The 25433-nt window shown below is 45.7% G+C and overlaps 1 protein-coding gene across 2 annotated transcripts in view; it reads right to left on the bottom strand.

The window, feature by feature from the left end:
• RAB3C (RAB3C, member RAS oncogene family) overlaps positions 1-23989 on the bottom strand; it is a 455623-nt gene extending 431634 nt beyond the window's left edge. Inside the window, exon 1 of one of the 2 annotated variants that reach the window (XM_086960665.1) lies at positions 23827-23989. Coding sequence is in view for 1 of the 2 variants with exons in the window: in XM_086960664.1 (XP_086816790.1) it covers positions 19719-19742 (24 nt within the window). In the remaining variant the exon portion in view is untranslated. Of the gene's footprint in view, positions 1-19718; positions 19855-23826 lie in introns of those variants that run through there. The other variant, XM_086960664.1, reaches the window with a different exon arrangement.
• Between the last annotated feature and the right edge of the window lie 1444 nt (positions 23990-25433).

Below are 25433 nucleotides of genomic sequence, written 5' to 3'. Positions count from 1 at the left end.
CCTGGTTGTGCGCAGCATGCGCGCTGCTTCAAATGAGCCAGAGACACGTATGTGGAACCAGCGGCACCTGGCAGATGACCGAACGCAACACCCCGTTCTCTGCCTTTTATTTGCTGCTGCACGCACAGACCAAACAGATACATGTCTGTGGTGGTTTCTCCCCATCTTCCTCTCTTCACATAGTAAGGTTGATATTACACAGCAGAACGTAGGTTTATTGCAGCACATAGTTAGCAGCAGAGTTCAGTGCCTTAGCTTGAGTGTACTCCTTCACTGAGAAAGGGCTGAGGCCAAATAATGATAACGTTTGTCAACCGTCAAATGAATCATTGTGATTACAGCACGAAACACTAAAAAACTAGTGGCGAGTCAGTCTGGCACCACACTTGCTTCAACCTGCTTTGTTTGGGAATGTAGCCTAGGATCTGCATCATGTCTTCATCAATGTCTGAAAATTACAAACCTATTACTAGTAGAAGTACCTCCATGTCGGTACTTCTACGACTGCACCCGCAACTTCGGCTGATCCCGAATATCTGTCTCTGGGTATTCCTCCACCATTCAGTCAGGCCGACATAAACAATCTAGGCTTCAGGGGCTGCCATTGAAATTGATACTGGCACTGAAAGTGAACCTTTACCTTACCACTCCTGTCTCTTGATGCAGTGCAACTGATCTGAAAACTGCATTAATATCAGTTTAAAGATGTTGAGAGGGCTTCATATGATGGCTTGATTAATAGCCTGATGGCGTGCTATGTCCGAAAGAATAACATAAACTATGAACATAACTTGTTTCACTCAACACTGCAAAAACCTGGTGAGACAATTTACTCTTTTGTCACAAAACTCAACGAATGTATTAGACATTTTGATAATTACAACTGTGAGTAATCTAACAGGTAGCAGATCACTGCTGGATGCGCTACTGCCGCTAAAAAAAATAAAATACTGAAAAAGACCTGGAAACATTCTCACCACGGCCACCTAGTACTGTGGACACTGCAGCCTTGATAGCACAAAGGGACACTGATGGTTAGTAGCTCATATTAGCCACAGCTCAAATCTGTAATAGTTACAAGCAGAAAAGGAGAGCCTTGCTCTGTTATGTTATGTTATGTTAAAACTACTTTTAGAGCGCACTTACACCAGGCGGTTTCATGGCGCTGTGAACGGGGGTAGCGGAGCCAGCAGTGAAAAGTTATAGGAAGGCAAGGTGTTACTCAAAGGCCTGGCGGAACAAGAGAGTTTTCAGGCGGGATCTGAAGTGGGGATAAGATGTGGTTAATCTCAGTTCCAATGGAAGTGAGTTCCAACAAAAGGGGGCAAGAAAAAAGAATCTTAGACCACCGTGCTTCTTGCAGGTAAAGGTAGGAGTAGTGAGAAGAACCAGGTGGGAGGAACGAAGATTACGAGAGGGAAGATAGCGGTGGAGCAAGGAGGAAGTAAAGGCTGGACCAAGACCGGACAGTGCTTTGAAGATGATACAGCCTAGTTTGAAATTGCAGCGTTTGGCTACCGGGAGCCAAAGAAGGCTTTTAAGCAGGGGACGGACATGGTGATGTCTAGGTTGGTGAGAGATGAGTCTGGCAGCCTGGTTCCGTACTAGCTGCAGACGACGGAGCTGACAGGCGGGGATGCCAACGTATAGTGAGTGTGGGCTTGCAAGCATTGTCATGTATTCTTTTATGGCAAGTCCTTCATTGTCATTAAAGATCACCAGGCATCATGCGCGATATTTGGTAACTGTAAAGTTAAAATGCTATGTATTATAGACAGGGGGGGACTTCACCTGCAAAAACGATAAATATAGGATACTTCATTACCCTGATAAAATAAGACCCCCATTGATTCTGTTTCCAGATTCCCCTTCACCACTTCCAACAAAAGACAATCAGTGACTGACAAATACAGTGGTTACATCACCAAACAACCACCACCTTTTGCACCAAGGCAACAAGATGTTGTCCAAACCTCACTAGATGACCAGAGGTAGAGGGGAGCTGGATCAATGGATATGGCTCTTCCTGATGGGTGAAAAATGTCGAGGCGTTGTGGTACGTTCAAAATGAACTTGCCCAACGACACAATGGAATCATACTCAGAGGACTGGTTAGGTTATTCCTCATGCACTGCAAAATCATGTGATGGGTCTGGCACATAAGGTGGTTAGCAAGACACTGCTGCAAAAGAAAATATGGTTTCTTTTCTATAAGAACTAGTAGAAAACAAAATAGGTGAAGTCCAAATATGCAAGAGCCTAAGTAAAGGCAGCTCACTGAGAAACATCTTCAAATGGCGCACATTCCCATCGACATGTGGAAAAAGTAGCATTTTTTTTCCTGGGTCTAATGACACCACTCACTACTTGCTAGCAGTTATTGATGAAAGTTAACACTTTCCATGTCATGGCACTTCCCAGCTCAGCGCTTGATGTGGTCATAACAGCTGTCAAAAGAATAATATCCTTTCCAACAGCAGCAAAATAAGGTAAGACCGGTCTTCAGGAATCTGAAGATACTACCTCTGTGGCCCCAAGTCAACGGTGTAGCTGAAGGAAGCAGTTCATGAATACTCTTAAAAAGCTGCTCCAAGTTCCCAAGGTAATTGGTAGCACTATTTCCGATTCCCTTTGCCAACTCTTCTCTGTCTACAGGGGCGCTCCTCAAAGCACAATGGGCAAGTACCATGCTGACCTCATGTTTGGGAGGAAGACTCACACAAACATTCCTCATCTTGCTGAAAACCCTGGTCCGTGACTTACCCTGGACATGCCATCCTGAGATGCTGTCGTAAAGGAGAAGATGAAGTAGTATGTATACAAATGACATTGGCTCACCATTCACATCTAGTTCAAGGAAGCCTTGTACTTGCAAGACCTCAGGGGGCCTGCAAAGATGACTCTAACTATAACCCACAGCCATAAGTAACTACAGGTATCAAGGGATTCATGTTTGCAGCGTGTCATAGCATCACCTGAAATTGTGAACAGTCTGCAGTCTTTGCTTTATTTCCAATTTTTTTACTGAGGTAGTGAAGTGATGCATATCATCAATTGGACAGGATCATAGAGTCAATGATGAGGACCCTTTGTGTCCCTAGGTCATTTGCCTTCTGTTAGAACTATAGCATAGATCATGATCCATGCAGGTGTGTATATGCATCTACACTGCAAGACCATGGTTCATGCACCGTTGTCAGATGTGTCCAAAGCTCGTCTGTGTGGGATTTTCATCGGCCTAGACTACTACTGATATGAGGGAACACCTTTAATACTTTAATAATCACTTATGTGGTTGACACTTTGTGCAGTGGTAATGTTTCATTGTACTTGCATAGATGTGTCTCTTACCACATTCAAAGACTAGCTCGGTGAGGGTGAAATTCCACATGTGTGTGCACCAAAGATGATATAGCTTGTAAATGATATGATCAATTGCTGCTGTGAAGTTAAGAATTCGTATTGGAGCACCCGCCTCGAGTTAGTGGTGTGTGTAACATAACAGTAACTCGCAATTCCCTAGTAATCTAATTTTTCTGCCATGCACCTGGAGTGCTTTGCGGTTCCTTCTTGGACTAATACTACCAGAGGACTCTTCAAAGTGCCAACTGCTGAAGAAAACCCTAAGGTGCCAGAATGCCTACCACCTCAGGGACCCATCGGTAAGTTATAAGAAGTTCTTAAACTTCAAAGCTCTAGTTGTATAGACTTACACGCTAGAGGTGACAATGTCTCTCCTGCAGTTAGTCTTCCGCCTGGAATCTGCCAGCATCATGGACACACTACCAGACTACATATTTTATCTGGCAACTCACTTCTGTCCAAAAAGGTAAACAATGAGGCCCTCTTTATCCACAGCAGCGGCTTCAGATCTAGATTAGCAAATGGTCACTGACAAGGCTTTGAGTCCTTCCCTGCAGTTCTGACTGATCTTTAATTTAATAGGTTCTGAGCCCCATCTCACAAAGTGTGGTGCTCGTGCATAGGGGATCATGGATAGTGAAGGCTTATTTAGTAGATTTTGATGAAGGAGACAATTTGTACAGCAATACAGCCCTAAAGAAGCTCGTTATTGGTCACTACAGCCTCAGCGTTACCACTACTAGGAACGGAAACACATTCCTAGATGTGATTAGCAAAAAAAACTGAGAGCTCCTCTTTTCACCTTTGGTTTTGGAATCTAGATGATACTAATGCAGACTGAAGCAACAGATTGTACAGATCCTATTTAATACTGGACATTCTCAGGGGTCCCAGAGACCGCCCACTATCTCGGCATGGAAGGAGAATATGGATTGGTGTATGTTTCGTGAGAAAACGGTGTATGTGGCGCGCGGCAGACCGAGGAAGTGGGGTAAAATTTGGGGCCAGTGGAACTCGTATCGGGGTGATGTTTGCACACCTTCCCTCACTGATATCCCGGTTGTGACTCCTTCACCCTAACCGGACAATCCGAGTGTTGTTTAATCCTAAGGTATTGTGACTCTGTTCCCTCCTGCTCCCCCCCTTTTTTTCTGCACTGATGATCTGCATTAAATTGTAATGTGCCATTTCCCCCCCCCCCTTGAACACATATCCAGATGTATTGCCTTCTATTGCCTTGTTTGTTTGTGTTTTTCACTTTATTATCAATAAAAAAAGAATAATACTGGACATCCTCAGCCAGAAGATGAATGAATTTCAAGTAATCTCAAACAAGCATAAGCAGACAAGTTTTGCTGTTGAGCTCAGTGCAGACTTTCATCCCAAAGGGTGGTCTATTCATAGGTGCCCTCTCTGTGAAAAGCCCAACTATCATCAACCAACAAGTAACTTACAAAATACAAGTCAGAGGCTACATCTTTGGTTACATCTTTGGTGGCAATGCCAATTAACCTGTTCAACACAATTTTTCAGTGGCCCAGCATGCTCATTGTTGGATTAAGATGTGCCCCCACTAGACATTTTGCCAAAAATGGGACTACAAAAACAGTGACAAGAAAAGCATGTCACAGAAGTCTATTAAGACGGTTCACCTCAGGTATCACTACCATACAAAAGAAGCATAAATCTGTCTTCTTCTTCGGTGGCCCTGAAGCACTGAATATGTGTCACAGGATGACTTTCCTCTCAACTGACTGCATGGAAGGCCATAACCTGGGACTCATGTTCCATATTAATGATGGATTGTGGGGCCAGGGTTCAGGATCCTTGTAGGTCTCCTTGTTTGAATTATTTCACTAACAAAGTCTCCTAGGAGCTCCCAGGGGATATACTGCATAAACTAGACTAGAACCTGCATTCTATGTCAAGTTACTTGTGGTGACAAAAGGGACAGTGGCCTACTTAAGGTATCCAACTCACACCTCATCAGCTATTCACTCCCCAACAAGTTGTTTAACAAGATTACTAAATGAGCATCAATCTACACCATGCACCATATTTACCAGGCGCTGTGGCACTTCTGGTTAGTAAAAATGTACAATCCTAACACCTTCAGCCCTAGTTTGTGAGTGTGTTCGGTTAAAAGACAATAGACAAATATACATCTAATGTATGAGGTTACTATCCCACAAAATGTACGGGTGCATGATGTACCTGATACACTCTATTGATGATGTTGAGAGCTTTAGAGTGTGGGTTGGTCCCATACAGGATCCCCAGGACTTCAGAAGTACATCATGGTCATAAGCCATTTCCAAAACACAGCACAGATAGCAGAGTAAGTACTTGTTTCATGATTTGACGGAACGGGTGTGGAGAGAGTTGTCAGTCATGGAACACACTCTCTGGACTTACAATGGGTCACTGATATCCTCCTGTCGCTTGGGCTTTCAGTTGACTTTGATGTTTGTTCAAATTGCCTGATATTTGCAGTGTTAATCTTAACACATGTGGTCATTGAAAATCTGATGAAAATCTATGCCCCGTATCTCTATTTCCTGAAAAAGTAGTAAGCAATTTAATATCATACCTTATATCACCTTACATTTGAATGTTTAATTGCGTAAATTAGTACATAATTTCCCACTTAAGTCATTTTGCATTACACTGCCCCCAACTGCCTGGATAGAATTACTGGTCAGTGTAATAACTTATCTCAAAGTAAACTGGGAAACAAAATTGATACTTCACATGGAGCAATAGCTCACCTCACTAAGGGTCAGATGTACGACCGTTTGATTTTTCGAGTGTCTAATTGAGATTTTTTGCGACTTGCAATTAGACAATCACAAAATGAAATATACTAATGTGTCTGGGACACATTAAGCGATTCCCAAATGGATCGCAAATGGACCTGCCTCATCGATATTCATGAGGCAGGTCACAATTTGCGCCCCATAGGGAATTGCTAACAACACAGGGATATGGCCTGCCGGGGGCAGCAGAACACCATGACTGTGGTTGCTTTATAATAAAGAATTTTTAGGTCGAGGACCGTAGGCTGCGCTTGCGCAGTATCGGTCCAAGATTTAATGTTCCTTAGTATGGGGGCTTGAACCCGCCCCTCTTCTCCATTTGCTAGCTTCCTAAACGGAGGCCAGCCATTGGAAGAAAGGGGCGTCACTCAGTTCAAGCCCCGTCTTTTTCCGATTCGGGGTCGTCTTTTGACCGCTTCTTTCTTGTTTTCTTTCTCTTCTCTTCCCATTGGCTGGAATTTTACCTTCCAGCCAATGGGAAGAGGAGAGAAAGAAAACCACGCCCCCGAATCAGAAAATTACGCTGCTTTCTCCGAGGCATTTCTGTCTCGCCTCGGAGAAAGATGGTGGTGCTTCAGCCCCTTCCTGTGCCCGCCCCTGTTTCAGCCGACCCCGTCATCAGAGGCTTGTTTATGCAGATAACTGGAAGTAAATTCTTATTTTCGGAACCACTGTTTCAAAATGTTGCTATGCTTGTGTAGTCCCCTCTTGTTTGTTTGAGTATGTTTTTAAACTTTTCCTAGCAGCGTGGTGTGCAAAAAAGGTCCTTGTACAGAGTACAGAGCCTGTCGGTGTGGATCTTGCACAACTAAAACCATAGGTTTTCCTTAAATGAAATTCACGTTCTCTCTTTATCCGCCTTATAATCACTGTTGCTCACTACTGTCTGGCGCCGCATTGTTTATTCCTAAAGGGTGTGCTGGAGGAGTCTGGAGACCAGATAAGATAAGCATTCAAAACGTTGCGCATGCTCTCATCACAAACGAATGTGTGCAATCATCGACAGCTTCCAGTCGACCAGCAGCATACGTGTTTCATCCCACTGACTTTATTTATAGGACCGTCAAGATCACCTGTAAATGCGTGGGCCCCCAGCAGCTTTTTGGGGCAGCAGGTGAATGTGTGCAATCACAAGTGGCTTCCTGCGGAATACTGGTGCATTTGTGTGACAATTCCTTTCTGTCGTCACTCCATCTGATCGATTTTCAGCAGAGCTCTGCGCATCACAAGCAGCTTCAGCCCAACCCTGGTGGATGTGCGTGACCACTGCAGCTAGCTCCCAGAGGCTTCTTACAGCTCACCAGTGCACTTTGTGCACACGCACAGGGCGACTCGCTGAGGCACGGAAATACCCCCGCCATTCAGATACTTTAACTGATTCACACTGGCTCCGCAGACCTGCATTCCAGGATGCACCAGGCAAAGGTTCACACTGCAAAGACTTGTATGTGAAAACACCACAGAACCGCTCACTCGCGCACACCAGTCTTGCACGTGAACTCATGTTCGACAGACAGATGGTGTGCACCCCAATCACAACGCACCCGCCCCTTCTTCACTTCCTGGTCTGAGCACACGAGTACGCCAGGGAACATCTCCATGACCGTACATATCGGCTTACCCTGGCGTCGTCCGGTTACGATTGTGTAACTCGGCAACCGCCGTCCTAATTGGGGCTGCTGGTCCGGGCTAATCTGAGCATCGACTTGTACAAATGACAATTTATGCACTGCCTCGGCAATTTGAGGTTTAGTGAAAAAGGCAATTATTTGTTTGTCCTGATGATGGTTCCCATGACCCTTTAGGGGAACCGAAACGCCGTCGACTTGCTCAAGCACCCTATACAAATATTTGATTGTTTAAATTGATGTAATGGTGCTACTTGATATTTTCTGTACAATGAACATGTAAACAGAAAAACGCTTGTTTGCCTTAAAACCTTTCCTTTTCTCTCCAACTGTAATCACCCGCAAGTGTTGGGCACAGGCTTGTCTACCACACAGGGGCATTGTGGAAGGTATCCTTGTTCTATCCTGGAATTCTGTTTATTAAGTAAACTTGAAGGACCTCTGTCCGGCTGGACATGTCATTCGAAAATATAGAATTGATTTTGTCTATATTTATTGGTTGTGAACTGAATTATGCATGGGACCACTGTTGTTTTAGAAAATTGCTCCCCGAGGTCCCTTGCTGACTGAATTGGGGTCCCTTGTTGTTATAAGAGACACCACACAGACGCTAGCACACATTCTTAATGCACAACGAGGCAGCACTTGAGTGCCCACTTTATTTCCTCGCGCACACCTAGCCGCCCGTAGCTTGGAAAACACCCAGTGAAAGCGCCACCGTGCACCAGGTTTTAGGAGAGGATGTGTTTGGTAATAGTGGCTACATGACATTAGTTTAATTTTCTGAGTTTGTATTGACGTTTTTAACTGTTGCTGCTCGCACTGTTCATGTAAATGACGCCTTGTGTAGGTTTTCTAAGGAATGTTAGCATTAGCCAATTAGCAGTGCGATGCTTGCAATTGGATATGAAACGCATCTTTGCCCTCTAACCCACTGAGCTGTTTAAAGTGATTATCTGCAATAAAAAAAAAGCCTGGCACGTAATTTTTGTTTTCGTTTCACAACTCTGCGCTTTGGCACTATGACATCGTACATCAGCATACATTTTCTTCTTCAACCAACGGCATACTGCTTTGTGGGGCTTGTTTTTTTAGTTGTATTTTTTCTTTTTTTTAGTTTCACTATGGGCTCAAAACCCCAGTATACACATTGCTGTTGGGTAAAATGGCAGAATTGGTCACTTGTCCGCTATGTTTTAAAATTTTACAAAGTTGCATTGTCAGGGGTCTTGTATTTTAACAAAATAGTCTTTTCAGCTGTTTTAAACTTTTGCAAGTGGGTGTGTGTGGTTCTGTGTGTGTGTGGCTGTGTGTGGGTGGGTGTGTGTGGCTCTGTGTTTGTGTGTGTGTGTGGCTCTGTGTGTGTGTGTGTGTGGCTCTGTGTGTGTGTGGCTCTGTGTGTGTGGCTCTGTATGTGTGTGGCTGTGTGTGTGTGTGTGGCTCTGTGTATTTGTGTGTGGCTCTATGTGTGCGTGTGGCTATGTGTGTGTGTGTGTGTGGCTCTGTGTGTTTGTGTGTGGCTCTGTGTGTGTGTGTGGCTCTGTATGTGTGTGGGGGGCTCTGTGTGTGTGGGGCTCTGTGTGGGTGTGGCTCTGTGTGTGGCTCTGTGTGGATAGCTTTTTTGTAGGTGGCTCTATGTGTGGGTGGCTCTGTCTGTGTGAGGGTGGCTCTGTGTGTGTGAGAGTGGGTCTGTGTAGGTGGCTCTGTGTGTGTGTGGATGGCTCTATGTGAATGACTGTGTGGGTGGCTCTGTGTGGGTGGCTCTGTATGTGTGTGTGGGTGGCTTTGTGTGTGTGGCTCTGTGTGGGTGTAAATGCAACAGGTCATGCATTTGCGAGCGATTAAGCTATTGGCATTGTAAATGACAATGCCATTTATTTATGTTTTAACCCCTCCCCTGCTGATGACGGAACCGCTCCGTCATCAGCTGCGGTGGCGCTGTGCTGATGACGGAGCGGTTCCGTCATGGCCCTGCCGCCGTGCCTGCGCGGCGCTGATTTGGCGCCTGCGCGGCGCGTTCTATTGAGCGGGCGGAACCGTGACGGAACCGCTCCGTCATGAGCACAGCGCAACCGACGCTGGTGACGGAGCGGTTCCGTCACCAGCATGCGCCCGCCGCTCTGCCACCCTCCCCCCTTAGCAATGCGGCGGCATAGCCGCTGCAATGAAGGGGTTAAAAACCAAAACATAAATAAAAATAATGTCATGAGCAATGCCAATAGCTCTAAATTTAACAATGCCGAAACCATTGCATTGTAAATGCTTGTTTTTTAAATGCAGCCTGTTTTCCTTAAAGGTAAATGGGATGCTTTAAAAAAAAAAAAATGAAAAAAGTTTTCTTTTCATTTTTGAAGAGTAGGCAGTGGTCCGTGGAACCACTTCCTGCTCAGAATTTATTTTTTATATTACCCTTCACAAATGGGAAGGGGTACCTTGGAGACCAACCCCTGTCCCATTTGCACAGGGTTACCACCAACTTGAAGTTGGTGGTAAAATGCAAATGTTTGTATTTGGTAACCTATTCGCAAACGTGAAGGTGTCCTCAGGGGACCTCTACCCTTGTGTGTATGTTCCTAAAAAAGATTTTTACATGGTACCACGGACCACTGCCTGCTCTTGAAAAATGAAAAGAAAACTTTTCATGTTTCTTTTTTAAATGCAACCAGTTATACTTTAAGGAAAACAGGCCACATTTAAAAAAAAAAAAGATTGCTTTATTTAAAAGCAGTCACAGACATGGTGGTCTGCTGGCCCTAGTGGGCCACCATACCCGTAATTTTGGTGATTCCTAATAGGTTGTAAATTGCGACCTGCCTCATTGATATTAATGAGGTAGGCCAACTTGTGACCCATTAGGAAATCCTTAATGAAACGTATGTAGTTTCATACATTCAAATTGGATTATCTTATTGAGAATCGCATTTAGGTAATCGCTATTTGAAATAATGATACACGAGGCCCAAAATGCTTTTCTCTGGTCGGAAACGGCCCAATTCTGCGAATCATGCTGTTTGCAAGCAGAAAAAAGCTTCTTACATCTGGTCAGATATGCGGCTGCACATAATATTAAGCGTGTGCCAGTATTACACTTCAGATTAATCAAATAGCACACTGGCTCTTGCATACAGTGATGAGATGTCACGGCACAGGGGAGCAGTGGTCCTTAATCATCCTCATATATTCATAAATTGTTAATCATGTGGATTACATGGATGGCTGATTTGCATAGTTCCATAGGATCGCTACCTAAATTAGAACGGGAATAAGATACAACACTAGCAGAAACACAGTAAGGCTGCCAAAGTGTCCACAGAAAGTGCTTAAAATGTTTTCATCCACAACTGTAATACCTGCCTTCCATCAGGCATCATGACCACAGCCCTGGACATTCTACAAAGGTCAGCCGATGCAATGACTTATCAAGCTAACAAAATGGACATACAAATCAGCCTTCTGAACACACTGGCTGTGTATGTAGTCAAAATAGGCAATAAGATTACAAATCTTAACAGTTTGATTAGACGGGCCCAAGCGGCAGCAGACCGCGCGCAACTAGGATGTGATTGCTCACCAATAGTTGAGAAACTCAGTACGCTCTCAGTGATGATGGAAAAACTATTGCTAGACTTAAAAGAAATCATAAACACAAAGGGGCATATTATCAAAGGGGTTTATCTCCGCTTTTTTGGCTTTAAAAGTCAAGAAAGCGGAGATAAAATTATCTCCCTATTACCTAGCTGTCGCTAACACCAGTTAGCGACAGCTAGTAGGAGATAGCGACCATCTTGGGCCCCGCTTTGCATGTCAGTGATATTTATCACTAATGACATGCAAAGTAGGCGTGCCAAGATGTTAGCGACTGGAAACAGTCGCTCACATCGCTATCTCCTATTACCAACTTTTGGGGATATTCGCTCTAAGCGCGAATATCTCCAAAAGCTAACACCTGCCCTTGAGCAGTTCTTAGCCATGTTATCCAATGGTAGGTGGATAACATGGCTAAGAGCATTAGCTCGGTAATGCCTGAATATCGCTGACTTTTCTGCGATATTCATGCATTATTTCTGATTTTTATCGCATTTGCGATAAACCTTGGTAATACCAAGGTTTATCTGCGATAAAAATCGCCGCAGCTCGGCGATAATTTTTTCTCGCTAGCCAAGCAATAGCGATAATAATCGCTATTGCTTGATAATATGCCCCAAAGTCTTTCCCTGCAAAAGATAGAGACGGCGACTCAAGTCATGGAAACAAATGTAAAGTGTTAGCAAACTCAGGGGCCCGAGGGGCAGAGGAAAAGGTCTTGCCTTTACCTCAGGACTCATCGGCCACCGGCAGTTCAATGAGTGGTCAACAAAAATCCCCAACTGTAGGAAGAGAAAAGTCCACTCTACCATCCTCAACCAAACAAGACATGGAAGAACAAGACATGGAAGACCAGGTAGGCAAGGGAAAAAACAAAGAAAGCAAAAAGGCCGCAATCAGATGGGTGGGCACAAACAAGACCTGAGCCTCTACCCGATGTTTAACACCTTCAGACGACCAGCAGTTACAGAGTGTTACGACTCAAAAACAAACAATGAGCCAAAAATACAATCAGAGGACCAACTAACCTTGCTGGAAAGCAGGAAAAAAAAGAAGATTGGCACCCCGCTACCAGTAACAGAAAAGGATGTAGCAGGGGCAGTGAAGGCCCATCGGGTATACAGGGGGAAAAAGGAGCCAACTACAATCACTCATATGGCTATTTCTGACCCAACGCCTCTGTAAAATGCAGAGGGTCATAGTTCCAGCCGGTCCATCAACCCGCTCGGCAGCACCAACTCCTCGAACCAGGCGCATACTAACAGCACAGTTCAAAATCATCCTGGCAATTTTACAACACCGGCGAAGGACAAAGGAGCCGAAGCACTAATAGCCCGCGGCAAAAACCAAAAGTGCCCCAGCGCACGGAATGAGGCACCTAATACTCCTATTCATTTAGAACTAAACGAACATACTTTAGGACCCTTGACAGGAATAGATCAAACTCTTTGTGCTCAAAGACTAGAGCCAAATTCAAGGCCAATAATGGCCACCTCTCATGGTGATCCAACCTTTACAGTTTTCTACCCAGGGTACAAGTCTAAAGGCAGCTGCGATATACTAAATCGCGGAAACATCATAAAATTGATAAAAGCGATAGGCCTTTCAAACGTTATAACCTCAAAAGACATCACATCGATAGAATTTATTGCACCGGGCCAGGGCCAAATAAATGAAACCACAAAGGTCACTTGGAGCTCGAAAGAGCCAATCAACAATATCTTAGGGCACACAGAAACTTTCAAGCACTGGGGCATACGCATTCTACCAGGAAGGGAACCAGGCTACCCACATGTTCTGCAGGCAAGTCGAGGCACTGAGCGAGCACGTGCAGAAAAAGGAGCAGTATACTCAGTCCTGAGGAGTGCTTGTAACAAAACTCCCACTTTCGACCCTAAAGCAAGAAAAGAAAGAGATGACCGGATCACACTCAATAGGGATCGGGAAGCGTTCGGAACATGCGCATGGCTGGCGGGCTCCTTAAACTCAACCCAGCTACTACGCTGGCATCACCACAGCAAAAAGGGCAATAATACGGGTTCTTTAAGGATTTGCTCCTGGAACATCAATGGGCTAACAAACAAACTGGAGGATAAAGCAATAATCTCTTATTTTCGATCATTTGAGATAATACTACTACAAGAGACATGGCTTGTGGAGCCGCTGCAAATAGAAGGGTTCAAAACTCATCATATTCCAGCCCAGAAACTGAAATCTTTGGGAAGAGGCAGTGGCGGCTTAGCAATATATATTTCAATAAACAACGCAATTGCTTAGTGGGATTTAGAGAGCTCATCACACTTCCTCCAGTCTGTGGGAATTTCCTTTACCACAAACAAAGGCCAGCCCAGGTCCATCACTTTAATGAATGCCTATGTTCGCCCAAATTCAGTGTCGAGGCAACCCTTCTCAGAAGAGGTAACAGCGAAAGTTTTAAGAACGAAATCTGGATCGCTGAACGTAGACATAATACTATCTGGCGACTTTAAGATGTGGCTAATGTCTGACCTACAGAAAAACGAGGTAACCAAATCACAGGAAAGCATTTAAGTCATACCACCACAGGAGCTTCCAGGATGGCACAAGGATGACCCAAAGGGACGCTCCTTACAAGGCAACCTTAAACATCTAGGCCTTGGAGCCCTCAATGGGCGCTTTCTCCCAGACAAGCCACCCGGCCTTTCATACCTATCAAAAAATGGCACTTCCCTTATCGACTACATCTTTGTCAGCCTCTCTCTCCTGCACCAAATATTAGGTTTTGGACTCGGAAATAGAACAGAATGCGATCATAGCCCCCAAGAAATATTGCTTAGCACCAGACTAAAGCAACACGAAGAAGTAAGGCCACTGGCATCCGACAGCTACTCAATCAATTTAAAAGGAATCAAGTGCTTGGTTAGGAACCTACAACAAGTAGCAACAGAGGCAAAACAAATCTTTAAGAGCACCAGTAGGTCTACTGACGACCAAATTGCCAACTGGACAACATTCGCAACTAAATTGACAGACAGACACGCAAAACCAATAACGCATGTAAACCCACATGGGGCACAACAGCCGCCCTCATGGAATTCCATGATTCAATCTGCAAAAAGAACTATGAATCGGCTATGGCGGGAACTAAAAACAAACCTAATGGACCCTCCAATAATAACAAAACTGAGAGAGGCCTGCGGTCACCTGAAGAAGGTAAAAAGAGAACAATGCAGAGCTCACTGGAACTCCTTCTGGGCCAAATTACACCAAGACATAAAAATAAATAATTCCACGAGTTTCTGGAGTACCATCAATAGCCTTGGAGGGCGCGCCCCGAAAGTTGTGTCGTCAAATATACTGGAGTCTGAGTGGGTTGCTTTTTTGCACCTTCATTTCAATGACCATCAAGATAATATTTCTTATCAGAAAACCAGCGAAGAAGGCAGCAATGCTCAAAAAGTGTCATTTTGGCCCTAAGATCGAAACTTTAAAACACCAACAATGGATGAATTTCTCAACGCAGGTCAAACAATTGAAAAACTAACAGAGAGCCTAATCCATCCAAGCAGTATCGAACATTGAACAGTCCAGAAGGACGAAATTGAAAATCAGATCAAAAAGGGTCGGAAGGACGGAGCCCCAGGTCCAGGAGGCATCTCTCAGGCTCTCTTCAAGGAGGATTCAGCCTTTAGAGCTTCTAAGCTATCTCCACTTTTCAACTATATCCTACAAAATAACATCATTCCGCCCTCTTGGCAGGGATCGATTCTTGCACCAACTTTCAAAGGTGGGGACAAAAAATCTCCTGGAAATTACCGCCTAATCGCCCTTATAGACAACGAAGCAAAGTATTTTGCTGGGATATTGCTCAACTCACTTCGGGCATGGGCTGACGATATCCGAATCAAACTGGTTTTATAAGTGACACTGGCACCTCTGTCAATCTTATGACTCTCTCCTGCTTGATAGATCAGGCAGAGATTAGTTCTAGCTCGTTCTACATGGGATTCATAGACTACAAAGCTGCATTTGACAACGTTAACAGGGCCAAGCTCTGGCAGAAGCTTTCTAGACTGAACATCCCAAATGGCCTTTTAAGAGCCATACAGCTCCTGCATCAGGACACATGGGTCAGGATCAAGATCGGGGACGGCTCCAGACTGGCATGCCCAATCCTAACGATGAAAGGTCTCAAACAAGGATGTGTCCTGGCACCAACACTTTTTAATGTATTTTGATCAGACTTTCCTGAAGCCTTAAACAAGGTAAACTCTCATGCTCCCAAATTGGCTGGGTTCCTGCTGACAAATCTTTTTTACGCCGAAAGATGTGGTTCTTCGAAGTAAAACAAAGATTAGCCTGCAAAGACTCATGGAAGCTACCTCTGAATACTCAAATAAGAACGAGCTCCTGATAACTAACAAGAAAACAAAAATCTTGGCGGTATGTCCAGGAAGGCTAAAGAAACTGGCATGGGTTCTAAATCATGAAAGTATTGTAGAATCCAACTGCCACAAGTATCTAGGAGTTTTCTTCAACAATAACGGAAGATACAAAACCCACTTATAAGAACAAAAAAAGAAGGGTGCTGCGCTAGCTTTTGCAATTAGTTCTATTCACAAGAAGTTACTCGGCCCAACATTCGCTCCAACACTGCAGGCAGCACAGGCAAAAGTCATTCCTACACTATTTTACGGGAGTGAGGTCCTAAAAGGATTGGATAGCGGCCAATTAGACAAAATTATTGCAAAAATCTATAGAACAGTGTTCAAGTTACCTACACAAACGTCACCAGCCCAAATCAGGCTGGAACTGGGCATTTGTAACCAATCATTGGCCAGATCAATGAGTTTCTTGATGTGCTGTCACAAATTGAGGTCGTCGAAGTAAGGCCTCGTAGCGTAACACCTATGGTCTTGCCTTAACACGAAACTATGGCGTGCAGGGCATGAATACTGGGCAAGTGGTCTAAAAACTCTAGGCTTGAACGAAGTTTTGAACCTTCAAGTCAGCCATAATGAATTTAAAAGGCTAGCAAAAATAAGCGGAAAAAAACTCTCCTCACTAGAAGACAAGGCACGTCTAGCAAAAAGAAGCCACGGCTGGATGACCCTGCTATCATATGTCCAGCTGACACCTCAATAGTACCTAACCCTGCCGTTTACCGCACGTACCAAATTAAGTTTTTTAAAATTGAGAATGGGAGTTATCAACTTGTCGTGTCATCTCCCTAAATGGAAAAGAGACCATGGCCAGGAACACTGTCGACTATTTGGAAACCATAAGGAAGACATAATACATATCCTATGCCTTTGTCCAAACTTGTTGAAGGAAAGACGGTCCCTCTTACGGAAAGGCTGGAACTTCAACGAGGTCAGATCATGCAGAGCCGCAGTATTGGCCTGCTTTGACCCACGGAACACCAATTTAAACTGTGCCTTAGTAAGGTTCATGGATCGAGCTGTAAAAAAACTAGGGGAGGGGACAAAAGAATAGGATCCTTCATCAGTACAACAATTTGGCAAGTCCCCCCTGCAGTCACCTAGAAAAGGACAATCTGTCAGAGCCATCATACCAACTGACTAAAGGGGCTGGGCTTACTGGCTGGACAACTCTAGGAAAAAAAGTGTGGGGGGGGTGCGGGGGTCTTTTACTATAAGGACTTGGGCTTCCACTTTCTTTTAAAACGTCCATTTTAATCTTTTGTAACTTGCAAAGGTTTTTTAAATCATGCAATAAAGTTTCTAAGGTTCGGACTGATTATATCCATATTTACAATGCAAAAGCGAATAAAAATGCTACTTCTTTATTTCTGTCAAATAAATCGTGGCATAAAAACATTGATAATGATGAGCAAAGCATTGATGGAAGAAGGAACCTCCTCCGGTGTTTGGCCTGTTTAGTGTGATTGCTGGTTCAATAAGTGTGCGGTGGTCTCAGCTCTGCGTCATCGCTCCCTGTCTTATAACGAGGTCTGATTCAGTCTGAGCTGGAAGGGCGGGCAGAGTGCGCTCAAGAGACACCCACGTGGTGGTCACAACCTATTGACCACCTCGTCGTCTCTAGGAACAGGGCGGTTACATGAATGACATGCGCAGTTGGTGCATGCTTCACTTCTAACACAAGTGTCTCTGGGGAAGGGTAAGTCAGCAGTGATGCTGAAGGCTGCATACTTCACCTGCGGTATACAGTCAGTGTAAATGTCTCAACCTCAGTCTAGGCAGTCTTACACGCCCGGCAGCAGCATTGTATTACGGGCTTGCTTCTATCTTTCTCTTGTGAAAAGGCACTTTGCTGTTATTGCTGTTGAGTTGCAGCCCAGCAATCTCACTGACGACTGAAGAGACTGAGAAAACGTGCATTTCCTTCTCCACTCACCCTTGTGCGTGAATCCACTATTGCGCTGTCCACTGCCACATGGCACAGTTAACCAGGACACCACACAAGAGACGAAAGACTGCGGCCTAGATTGGGCGCCACTTGCACAAAAGGGTCTGGCTGAGCCTGTGATCATAGTGAGTGTGTGTCTGTGCGGGGAAGCGTGAACATGTTGCTGTGCATCGACACTAGCACACTGTAGGATGTGGCATGCATCATACTCATCAGAGAGTGGCGATGCGTGCCCCTGGGGTGAGCAGACACGAGGGAATCATAAACGTCTGCCCATCACTCACGTGAGACGGAGCCACACTGCCTGCTGGTGTGTGAGTGTGAGCCTGCTCGCTGCCTGCGTCCGGCTCGATCTCAAGTGAGACCATGTGGCGGCTGAATGTATTCTCACCAGTACCGCGGGACTCTCCATGTGTGCATTTCATATTCTGGTATCATGGTTCAAAAGAAAGCACATTTCAAGGTTAAACACATCTTACTCTTTGTCCAATCACATTGCGTCCTAAAGGCGCTGATCACAATTCAATACAATAACGGTGTATCACGGGTTGTGTATGCAACGTGGCGTGATATTCACATGGGGCCGTTAATGCTAATTATGCAGACTCTCAGCATTGGACAATTTATTCCAAAGGTACATTTTAAAATGACCTTCTCTACAGTCTTGCCACACTCGGAATAGGGTTTTCCGATAAATGGATAGTCTCTGTACACATCACAGGGTATACTTTATACAGCTACAATAAAGCAAAACATATTTAGTTTTAAAGACTAAATTGCATAAAGTTATCGTGTAGCTTTCTTAAAAAGCGTTTACTTCTTAAATGTCAACGTGAAGCCCTGGGTTTGATGAGGCTCGCGGATACACCGGGAAGTTACACATCTGATGCTCTATGTAGAGAAACTGCAGAGCACGGGCCCGCGAGACGGAGGGCCCAAAGCCGGGATCACGTGCACAATCAGAATATACAGGCTGGGGTTGTCCGTTCTCTAATGAGTTATTGTGTCATTTTATCAGTGCCCGCTCGTCCAGTGTTTGATGAACACAATACATTCCACACAAACAGGCACCCATCACATGCACAAACACTACGTTATACCCACACACGACACATAATCACACCCACACACTGCACCAAGAACCACCACACAGGAAGGGACATGCCAGACACACATCCACAAGAAACACCACAGGCACAAACACACACACACACACATATCACAGAATACAGGCAACATTGACTCAAACTGCACACGTGCAGTCGAGATCCCACATACACACAACTGACGCATAACCACAAGCACAACACACACTGTAAGCAAACACAAACTGACAAGTATCGTACGGATTTAATTTCAGAAAATCCCATGATAGTTAGCACCCTCTGAAGAGCAGTTAGGAATATCTCTGGTTTTCATTTTCATGGGACTTACAATGTATATTATGGACCCCCACGTCCACCATCCATAAACCGCCCACTTGGATTTACACTGCAGCTCTGCGTTGTGTAAACCGAATAACAGGGACTTTCGGGAGAACGGCACAGGGCATTTATATATTATATTTAGCGGTATACTCAGCGGGGAAGAAATCCCTGAAGATGTTTATGAAAAAGACGGCCGTGAATGGCGGAGATACAAGGGTGAATGAACCTCGCCAGGAAGTCCCGACATATGAACAGCCATCGGCTCATCTGGGCGCTATGAACACCAGACTTTGGTGCCTCGAGCAGGCAACCGCGGATTGTCACAGAAAATGTGAATCCGTGCCTATTTCGCTCTTGTTCACCCTTTCTGCGACAGAGTGTGTGAGCTCTACAAAACATTTACAAAACCCTTGGAACACAAAACAAGCGAAAACGATAGAAATGGGGACAACGGGAAATAAAAGCAGCGTGCACTGTATCCCGTTTTCCCTCATTCGCCCCGGTTACAAGAGCAGTCGTGTTACACAAACCTGCACGGGTGCCTCGTGCCTCATCCTGCTTCCAGACGGTCTCCTGTGGTCTCTCAGTAAGCGGAGCCCCTGGATTAGAGAGACGCCCCGGCGCAGCTCGAGACGGAGCCCCCACTGGCCGTTCCTGCCGGACCGGCTTCAATATCAGCACTGGAGCTGTCCCTGGTGCCCTGACGTATCTTTCCTCACGCCCGCGATGCTGCCTCTGGGGCTTGTAGTTCTTTTACTCCCATCAGTCTACCAACGTCAGTGCCTCGAACACTACAAGCCCCACAAGCCCCCGGTGCCACTCTCCCCTCAGCTGTCTGCCCAGAATGAATATATATATGTATCTGGGTGACAGAGAGAAGTAAACGCACTTTATGACTCTTCCAGTTTTGTTAGTCTAATGATAATTGGCATTCCTAACCATTGAGAAGGGCCTTAAATTAATATATATGTTCATAATAATATACGTAACAGTCACATATATATCTATATATGAGATAGATAGACAGACAGACATAAAGATAGATAGACAGACAGACAGATAGACAGACAGATAGACAGATAGACAGATAGATTTATTTATTTTTGGGTCATATCCACACTATTTTAGGAATTAAACACTTGCAATATTTTGCATACCAAGCACTTCAGTAGAAACACCTCAAATTGCCAGCTACTCAAGAACACCCTAGAATGAAGGTCCAAAGAGCCACTGGAGATGCCCAGCTTCACACGTAGGTTCCTTTCAGCGCGTGCAGTGAGCCCGAGCGCCTCTTACCTTCCCATAAAGCTCCATTAGCTGTGCACCAGCAGCTCGGGCAGAAGTGTCCAGGCAGGGCAGGCAGACGGAGCGGGTGCCGGGCGGACCCCGCTGAGTGAGAGCGAGGCAGCTGTGTCCTCACGGGTGTTGCAGGTGTGATGCACTGGAGGCCCGGCTCTGCCCTGGAGTGCAGCTCGGTGGAGTCCGGCTGCAGGACTGGGAGGAGGCGGTGCCGTGGCAGAGGAGAGCAGTGCAGGCTCCGCGAGCAGACAAAGCCTAGGATGGAACAGCTGGCGGCCACTCTGCACGGAAGGCCCTGGGGCACCGGGGGCTGGCGGAGCGGAGCCTACAATCTTTTCATTTGAGCGCTCTGACTTCCTGTACGAGGAGGGGTAAGAGCAAACATCAGCCATATGCTGCGCCTTAATGAATGTCATCCTCGAGCCCAGGATAAAGTGAACGTAGAGGGCCCGGGCCGACCCACAGTAAATAACCCTCAGTTGTCGGGAGCCACGCCCACACAGAGCATGCACCGCCACCATTGTTTGTGGCCGCGCACACGCGCTGGTGCTGATGCTGCGGCCATAAGAGCGGGGACTCGGCGCACAGATAGCCGAACCCACCCAGCCGGGGAGTGTCCCGTCCGGATCTCTGACCGTTCACCCGGAGTTTCACCCTATCTATATGATGCCCATAGGCTTTGTGGTGTGTAAATGGTCGCAGTTTATTACATCCTCCAAACATACTGGGTCATAAATCATCACCAGACATTGGGCATTTTTATGAACCACACATTACACACAACATCACGATCGTTGAATTATAGTGCATCAAACCATAAGTCATTTGTGTTTATTATTTGCTCTGTGCTGTATCCTCATCCAGTAAGTCCTCATTGGACTGACAGCACTATATGCCATTGTAGTGTGCTTCAATAAAGTAATCATGAGCCTGCAGTTGAGTTTCATAGATTGAAGCTTTGTTCTCAGTTGGGAAACCCACAACTGCTCCAGAAGGTGTAGTGTAGTTCCTATATCCTTTATAGGTTCTGCGCATTGGAATAACATACACAATAGGCTTGGCATAGGACTGAGGTCTGTATGCCCCTATTATGTATATTAAACTTAATTAATGTGTACCAGCTAGCTCAGAGGCCACTAGAAACTTCTTGAACAAAAGAAGGGAATAGCTTCTGGCAACCACATAACATAAAACCCACATCCCTCAGGATCATGGAAACAATGTACTACTTTTCATTCAGTCACTCATCTCAGAGAAGTACATGGAAGAAACAGTCGGTGTATTTACAATAAAATTTATTGCACAGTTGTTATTCTAGTACTGGTTATATGTGCTGCGACAACTGTTGGACAGTAGCAGAGAATTATGGCCAGCAGTGCAGTTAAATGAAAAGGCTTTGTATAGTTCTACCATTTTGCAATAGTAATGAACAAATACATGAAATACAGAATGCATTAAGATAAAGCCTATACCCCTATGAAGCCATACTAGATGTACCTAAGTGTACCTAGCATGTGTGTAGGTCTTAGAGAGCCAAGAATCCCCCTAGGACAAAAGTACTCAAAGTAAGGCCCGCGGGCCGGAAGCGGCCCGGCAAGCCTTACTTGGCGGCCCGCGGACCTTCCAGACAGCATACCTGTGTTATTTTTATTTTTGAAAGTGCCAGCAAACACTACTGATTGCAACAGCACGGACTCAGAGAGACGGGCCAGGCGATTCGAGCAATATTCAGAGGGCAGCTGCAGGGGCACTAAGAAGAGATGAACAAAGCCTCATTAACATGTAAATGGTCTTTTAAAGACCTGTTAAGTACTGGGTGCGGCTGTGTTCGTGCAGGGGAAAGCTGCCTCATACCGGGCTGACGCGCAGAGTGAGGTGACAGAGGACAGCAGGGACTGAGGAGGGGGGATGGGGGTTGAGGTGGTTTGTGCTCTTTTTTGCTAAACATATTGACATTAGCATAAAGAAACAGTGACTATGCTCGGTGCCTTTGCAGGAACTTTTACTGCTGGCTTTCATAGTTAATTAATCTCAACTTCACAGCAGGAATTTTTTCGAAGCACAGGCAAAATTCGATTTTGCGTTTGGGTACTCCCTTTGCCATGCAATTTGGCGCCAACTTGCAGTTTCAAGAGGCCAGGCAGCTGCCTACAGTGGCTTAATGTATCCCCGGGACTGGTTAATCTTTCAAATATTGACATCTGAGAAATCGCGTCTGTGGCATGACAACATTATACATAATATTGCTACATTTTAAATAGCATTTCCTCTTCCGAATGGTGAACTTACTAACCTTTATTCCATTCCTTCAAATTGGTCTGCCTTTTCTGCCCTTCTTTCTATATGTATGAGTGCTGAATGCAAATTGCTGCCTGCATGAATTAAAGACAATAAATCCTATTCCCTGCATTGCCACTTTAACTGCTAAAAAGATGCTAAAATAATCGGATATTTGTGATGCGGGTGACGAAGGGCAGCAGGGAGTGAGAGCCAGGTGAGATGGCAGAGGGTGACAGAGGACAGCAGGGACTGAGGGGGGAGAGGGGGTGGACGAAGGGCAGCAGGGAGTGAGGGCTGGGTGAGATGGCAGAGGGTGACAGAGGACAGCAGGGACTAAGGGGGGGGTGAGGTGACATAGGGCAGAATGGAGTGAGAGCCAGGTGAGGAGACAGATAGAGACAGAGACAGAAAAAGACATATACAGACAGATAGAGGCAGGGACAGATAGAGACAGGGGCAGATAGAGACTGGGGCAGACAGAGCTAGATAGAGACAGGGACAGACAGAAACAGTTTGAGGCAGAGACAGACAGTGATAGAGAGAGAGAGACAGAGAGAGACAGAGAGAGAGAGAGAGAGAGAGAGAGGGGGGGGAGACAGAGAGAAAGAGAGGGAGACCGAAAGAGAGGGAGACAGAGAGAAAGAGAGGGAGACAGAGAGAAAGAGAGAAAGAGAGGAGGACAGAGTGAGTGAGACTGGGGGAGACAGCGAGAGAGGGAGGGAGGAAGAGAGAGAGACAGAGAGAGTGAGGGATAGAGAGAGGGAGGGAGAGAGAGAGCGAGGGAGGGAGATAGAGAGAGGGAGGAAGAGAGAGGGAGGGAGAGAGAGGGAGCGAGGGATGTGTGTATGCAGGGTCTGTTGGCTCACGAAGGGGTCCGCTGCATTGGCCTGTGTTCAACCTCATGGTCACAGTTTTTTTTGTTGCTCTAGCTCCGCCCCCCTCCCCCACTGACCCCGCCCCCACCGGTGTGGCCCTCGGCCACAAACCACACTGTAAATTTGGCCCCCGAGAGAAAGTTTGTGAGTACCCATGCCCTAGGAGTTAGTCTAACCCCTTTACCTTAGCGGGACTTCATCCTGATCTTGAGCTGGACACCCACAGATGGGTGATGGACTTCTGCCAGCTGGAGCTGTGGCATGACGCAGGTTGCAGCGCCTCGGGCAGAGTGTCGGCCTGGAAGTCTCTGTCTCCTCTGGTTTGCTTGGGCAAAGGGAGGTATACTTATACTGGAAAGGTGTCTTTGATTGACGTAATGTTGGTCAGAGGAAGATGTGTTCATGGTCTGTTTCCAAGAATTTGTTGTGACATAGGTTAGTAACTGTTGGACATGGAGATTACGTATTTAGGGGTCGATTAGGATCGCGGACGGACTTGCGTCCGTCCGCGACCCCAGAGCAGGAGGGAACCTCCGCATGGCATGCGGAGTTCCCTCCTGTGCAATTAGGATGTGACCGCAAGGTTTGCGGTCACATCCTCTATTTTTAACATTGCGGCGGGTGGAGCTTCAAGCTGCACCCGCCGCAATGTTAAAAATGCACGCATTGCATTTGCATGCAGTAAGAGGCAGGCACCGCGCGGTGCCTGCCGCTTTCTTCATGCAAATGCAGGGGGGTACCATAGGTACCCCCCATGTGCACCCCCCACCCCCTCTTTCACCTAGGGGGCCCGCAACGGGCCCCCGCAGTGAAAACCCGCCGCGGAAAAGCATAATTTAAAGGCCATCCTAATATGGTGGACGGTGTCTGGAAGACACCGTCACCATATTAGAGCTTTTCCGCCGCGGTTGTAAGCCGACCGCGGCGGAAAAGCTGCGGACGGAAACCAGGACCCACCAGCCATCCTAATGTGGCGGTGGGTCTTTGGTCAGTCCGCTGCGGTTTTTCCGCATCCTCGGGGCCGGCGGTGGCTTCCGCCGGCCCCGAGGATGCGGAAAAAACGCAATCATAATGACCCCCTTAGGATGGACCATCTTCTGTGCACAGAGCACACAGTGATCAGATAAGAGGACAGCCTCTCTGTTGCTCGTTATTGTGAAATGAGGGCTAATCTAGGTCAAAGGGCCTGCCTGTCTCTGTGAAAGGGCCTGCTTGTCTCTGTGACACAAAGGATTTGTGCCTCTGAGACAGTACCTATGTTAAGGACTCAATTTCATTCATAACACCCACTCCAATCTATGGACAAGAGTTAATAACCCATTAAAAGCAAACTACGTGACTAAAATAGGCATTTGCATATAATTGGCAGGTAGTTGCATGAGTGTTTTATGAGCTGAAAAAAATAGCAGCTGTTAAAATATGTAAATTTACTATAGACTCTGTGGAGTCAGGAAAAATCTATAGTGTCATTAAAAATATATATATATATATACTCTTTAGAGTAAGTAGTTACTTATAAAAGTTTCTGTTTATAAAATTGAAAACTCTTTCATTTTTTTTTCAGAAGACCATGCTTTCTTTAAAAAAGTCAATTTAGAGGGAAAGCTCCAAGCATTCGGTGAAAGTTAAAACAATAACAGAAAAAATGTGTTTCAGGACATGTTTTGAAGAACTAGAGATAAAAAGTGCTGGTAGTCACAACATTTTTCATAGCCATTTGCTGCAGTGAACAGACCTTTAATACCTCGCACAGTCATTGTGGAAGCACAGAAAGACAGTGCTGCGAGTTGC

Source organism: Lissotriton vulgaris, chromosome 3_1 (genome assembly GCF_964263255.1).
Source record: "Lissotriton vulgaris chromosome 3_1, aLisVul1.2, whole genome shotgun sequence".
Classification (NCBI taxonomy): Eukaryota; Metazoa; Chordata; class Amphibia; order Caudata; family Salamandridae; genus Lissotriton; species Lissotriton vulgaris.
Note: the sequence above shows the minus strand (reverse complement) of the source record. Positions and strands in the feature narration are given on the sequence as shown.